Source organism: Zerene cesonia, chromosome 13 (genome assembly GCF_012273895.1).
Source record: "Zerene cesonia ecotype Mississippi chromosome 13, Zerene_cesonia_1.1, whole genome shotgun sequence".
NCBI classification, from domain to species: Eukaryota; Metazoa; Arthropoda; class Insecta; order Lepidoptera; family Pieridae; genus Zerene; species Zerene cesonia.
In genome coordinates, this window is record NC_052114.1 from 5,517,827 (window position 1) to 5,523,318 (window position 5,492).

The window sequence follows — 5,492 nt, forward strand, 5'->3', positions numbered from 1 at the left end:
CACATGGCTTACAACTTGTCATGAATTTAAGCAATAATTTTCTAGAAGATTCTGTGCCAGTACATGTTGTGAGACTAGCGAAATATTGTCCAGTTTATTCAGTGCGAGCGACTGCATTCTACGTTCTTGGTCTAATCGGTAGCACATACGATGGCGCTAACTTGCTTGCAGAGTTAGGTACGGACACATAATTTTATTATAGCTGGCTCACTAGTTATTTAAAATTTTTTAATAACTATTTCGGATAAGTATTACATATTATTGGTCGCATTCCAGGTTGGTTTTGCGTGCGACATACGAGACATGACCAGTTTCCTATCATATCAGAGGACAATTATGCAATAGGAACTGAAAGCACTGAGAAATCCCACTTTTACGTTACATCGCCTGATCGAAGATTCAACGCATTGGATATCGATTTGAGCGAACATTCAGATCACACAGATCAGAGTACCGCTGATAGTGTGCACTCAGAATCGGCTAGGTTGAACAAGACTATTGGCGCTATTTGTATCGAAGAAAATCAAGATGTCGTAGACCATAAAATTAGTTTCGATAGACGCGAACCAGACAAAAGGAAATCTCACACGCTTCCATCCCAAGGCTGTTCTAGTTCTCACGAGAGATCCTTAACCGAATCGAGGACAGTTGATATCCTTCGAGACTGTTCCACATACGAACGAACCGGACATAAAATGCAAATGGAAAATAGACTGTTAGGACGAATGAACTCACTTGACCAAGCTCACGAAGGGAGGGTGAGGAACACAAGCGAATCTAGCACGAGCGGTGTTAGTAGCTGCGATTCCTTCTTAGGAAAATATGCCATTCCGTAAGTAAAACGTTCAATTCTTAACACATCCTATATTTATTATCCCGATTATGTAACTATATAACTTTTTTTTCTGTTAATTGATCTTTTTTCGTCTCAATTTTTATTTGTGTTGTATCAGAGAATGCAGGTGGAAATTTTTATTTATTTTAGGGACCGCGTGTTAACATTAAGCCCCATTCCCAGTTCTTCGAGTTTGTATGGCATGAAAACTAGTGTTCCGCATCGGCCGCGTCTGGCCGAGACGCAGAGACGCATATCCACTTCTAGTAAGTACTTTGTTATACAATATTTTTTTTATTGGTGTTTTACTGTGTGCTGTATAATTACATATATAAATTATTAAATGTTCGACATAGAGAAAAGTGTAAAAGAATTGTCTCGTTTTCATAAATATTAGTTGTTGAGCAGATTTTGCCTACAATAAGCAACCTACGATATGTTTTATTGGGAAATAAATTATTATTATTGTTATTTATGAAACATGATCATCATCAGGTTTTACGGGACCTGACGCGGCGAGCTCTCCTCCAACACAAATGGATATGTCCGGATATGCTACAATACAGTCATTAAATAAACACCGACGGTAAGCTACCCGCATTAAATAATTTTTGGATTGGTTAGGGTTGGTTAATTGCAATTAATTGCCATTTCTTGTTCCAATTGAGTTAAACTTGTTGATTTATTTACAGACCGCACGTATCAGAGGGCGCAGCAACGAGTTCTAGCGATATTGACGAACTTGTGTGGCTTTTGCCGGACTTTAGCCGGCGTGGCAAACCCTACTCGTCGATGCGGGAGAAATCTAAGTCACATAGGGAACGAATGGCTAAACTCAGGTAAGATGTTATACAATGCCATTTGACGTAACAAACAAAATAATAACAGAACTGGATCAAATTTGCGATGGAAGCGAACGGTAGAAAGCCGGTGCTTTATAGTAAAAAAATAATTTTCGCTTCGCACTAATATTATAATTGTGAAATTTTGTTTGTATGGATGTTGTCAATCACGTTGAAACTTCTGAACGGATTTTGATATACAGACAGGGCTGAGAGTTGACTTGGGTGACAGTATACTTTTAACCCGATTAAATGCTCCCTTGGAATTAAACAGGCATCTTGATATCCGGGTGGAGCCGGTACGAGCGTCTAGTACAAAAATAAAGTGGAACTAAGAAATTCCTTTTTTTGAAGTCGTTTGACATATGCAAATAGAATTGACTAAAAATGTATACGTATGTAACAACAGCCTGGTGGAGGACGACTGGCGGCCGCTGTGGCAGACGGAGCGCGCGGGCGCGGCGGGCGCGGGGCGGGCCGCGCGCCCCGCGCCGCGCGCGCCCCGCGCCGCGCCGCCGCACTACATGGGCGTGTGCCTGCCGCTGCACCTCGCCGATATCTTCCCCGAGTGAGTCTATGCCGTGTCTATACTCTGTACTGTCGTAACGTCAGGGGCACGTGGCGCGCGTGGGCGCGTGGCGTGCACCAACGTTTGTGTTTTATTCATTTTCCCGAACGTTATATTAATCCTACTAATCCTATCCTACTTCCTACTAATATTATAAATGCGAAAGTTTGTAAGGATGTGTATGCGTTTTCACGCAAAAACTACTGAAACCATTGAAATGAAATTTGGTACGTACTCAGTTGGAACACTGGAATAACATATAGGGAACTTTTTATCCCGATATTCATACGCGATACGGACTTTCGCTGGTGAATCGGCGGGGCGCAGCTATCCCATACAGGAAATTCTGTTTTCATAGGACAGAGTTTTTCTAGAAATGTACTTCCTTATTTCGTTTATAAATTAAGGGAAAGCAAAGCAGAGGTTTTATGCTATAATAATCCAAATTATGATTTTATTGCAGCGAGGATATAAAGGCTGAAAATGTAAATGGCGATAAAATAGTTCCTAGTCGAACACGAGTACCGTCATTCCTGGACTCGAGTATCGCGAGCGCCGACAACAAGTCCCGCGCCACACCTGACAGTCAGAATATAGCCAATAAAGGTATTTCAATATAATTATTTATTAATAATACTCGTATAAGCTTCTAACTCGGTTTAAAGGTAAACTCATTTAGAGTTAGGGCATGACATGTGAACTCGTTTACGTATCACTAGTTGTCCTGAACGTTTTGAGTTGTTATTGGTCAAATCGGCCCTAAATGAAACATTTTGTATGCGCTAAATTAAAAACATGAATTTATTTTATTAACTTGTATCATCTTTTAACTAATATTAACAAAAAACAATGAATACAACAGATATCTCAGCTACAACTGTTGCGCATCGACCGCTGCCTCTAACAATCACGAAACCGGCGCTCAACGACGCAATGGAAACGGCCAAAATCATCGAAGAGAAAACCGCCGAAGAACACGCAAAAACGAATATCACAGCTGACAAAAATCACATTATCGTTAAGGACACAGAATGTGCGGAGGCGGGGCTGGTTAAGGATGTGAGCTCTAGCACTGCGGTGGGCAGCACGTTAGTGGGCACGTTGAGCCGCGTGGAGAGTAAGCCGAGCAAGTGGAGGCACGCGGCGAGGGATTGTCTGGCCTGCGTTCGAACTAGACCGCCGTCTTCTCATGAACTGCGCGAAGCATTTTTTGCAGGTGTGTTTCCTAGTGGGATTTATAACCGACCGGCTACACTTTAGCGCACACTCGGAGCAGAGAATTTACATTCCAAAATTAAATATTTGTCTATAGCTAAATGCTTAACTATGCTCGAGCTTGTAAGATTCTTGTTTCTTGTAAGATGCATTCTACATGCGAGCCGCCTCCACCCACGCTCAGTATGTTAATACTGTTGGAGGTGACTACTTAGACCCAATCCTTCCTACTTATATTATAAATGCGAAAGTTTATGAAGATGGATGGAAGGATGTATGTGTATGTATGTTTGTTACACTTTCACGCAAAAACTATTATACCGATAGCAATGAAATTTGCTACGTAGATAGCTGGACAACTGGAATCAATCATATATTTTTAGCAAGAATTGTTCATTTATTACAGTCTTATGGTCACTTGGACGCCGCTTGGATAATTAATAATAATTATTGTTATTACTTGTATAATTACATAGGAATAGATAGTCACGGACGGCCAAAATAACATAGTTTATGGCATTAATTTATAATTATTGAATCAATGAAAACGCAAATCCCTTAATAGGGATCGAGATGACAATTTGCATTCTCACACAGCAGAAGTAGTATGTACCATATTTCCACGTAATTACTTGTCACTTTTAATCTTACACATACAATAATATTTATATACCAGAAAGTATGCTCGTGACAACCCCTAAAGATGTGGTTACTCGGGCTAACTATTCCTGCTTCTCGCCCCTTGCCCCGCGCGATTGATCTATCTAAACGTCTTCGTCGAACGAATGTATAGACTACTAGCAAACGCGGCGAACTCCGTTTCGCCACCAGATGGCTTCGTTTTTCCCGCTTTTCTGTTAAAATTTTTCCTGAATTTTCTTTGCTATAAACCTCACGGAGCCCGAGACCTTTCCAACGAATGCAAAACCGTGGAAATCAGTTCGTGCTATCTGGAGTTATAGCGTCAGGAAGGAAAACCCGACTCATTTTTATATAGTAGATTAGACTCTGTCGTTACACATTTTATGACTAACTGCTTATGTTAATTTTGAATGTATTTATAAATAATCACATTTTGTCTGTATGAAGATATGGAAGGAGTGAGCGCGACGGAAGACCGCACCAGCCCCCCCTCGCTCGAGCCGACGCCGCAGGCTCAACTGTTACACAACGTACTTTTTATGTCGAATCCCATACATTTAAAACAGGTTTGTAAAAACATTTATATACCGTAGTTTATACCATTTTTTATTTTAAGCACAAATGAGATAATTAAACATACGCTGAACATTTAATGCTTAAAAGCGTTCTATGAAATTACGTTTATACAAATTATAAGATGTTTTATGTTCGATACCCATAAATCATAATTTTTATTCAAGTTTAATTAATGTGATTAAAATTAAGATAATTGAGCAAATATATATCCGATGTAAAATATTCGAACTATTGTATCAATGTTAAGGCATTATAAGCATATTTCTTGTGGATTTTTTGTGGGTCCTAGATAGAACTCTTTTTCAAAAAATAAAAGAAAAGCCGTACCCTATAGGCCGGTCAACTAAATTACAAATAATGTATCAAAATCGATCTCACTTTGCTTTAATTCGGGTTCAAAGGTCAAAATTTTAGAGTTTTTGGATTTTTATAATACTTTAAATTTTTTTTTTAAAATATAACTTACATATTGTGTCTTCGCTGCAAATAATTACGCGTAAGCGCTCACGAGCCGCGACGTAAACGCAAACAATAAAATAACCGGATATAATAAACGCGCGCAGACGCGGTCGGCGCTGTTGTCCCTGAAGCAGCGGCACCCGGACGTGTTCCGCAGCGCGTGCGTGTACTCGGACGTGTGCGCGGTGCTCGCGCGCGACACGTACATGCTGTGCGCGCGCCGCTTCCTGCAGGAGCTCTTCCTCGACACCAACTTCGAGTGCTTCGACGCGGAGCCCGCCGCCGTGCTCGCCCGCCACGGCGCCCCCGCCCCTCCCGCGCCCCCCGCGCCGCCGAACGTCGAGGCGTAGTGTGC

The 5,492-nt window shown here is 41.1% G+C and overlaps 1 protein-coding gene across 1 annotated transcript in view; it reads left to right on the forward strand.

Annotated features, from left to right (window-relative positions):
* The window catches only part of LOC119831289 (rapamycin-insensitive companion of mTOR-like), a 15,880-nt gene extending 10,393 nt beyond the window's left edge, over positions 1-5,487 (forward strand). The window contains exons 15-24 of the mRNA XM_038354591.1: positions 9-177; positions 277-832; positions 986-1,101; positions 1,331-1,421; positions 1,528-1,674; positions 2,087-2,245; positions 2,709-2,851; positions 3,108-3,461; positions 4,550-4,668; positions 5,242-5,487. Coding sequence (XP_038210519.1) covers positions 9-177; positions 277-832; positions 986-1,101; positions 1,331-1,421; positions 1,528-1,674; positions 2,087-2,245; positions 2,709-2,851; positions 3,108-3,461; positions 4,550-4,668; positions 5,242-5,487 — 2,100 coding nt within the window. The remainder of the gene's footprint in view (positions 1-8; positions 178-276; positions 833-985; positions 1,102-1,330; positions 1,422-1,527; positions 1,675-2,086; positions 2,246-2,708; positions 2,852-3,107; positions 3,462-4,549; positions 4,669-5,241) is intronic.
* Positions 5,488-5,492: the final 5 nt, after the last annotated feature.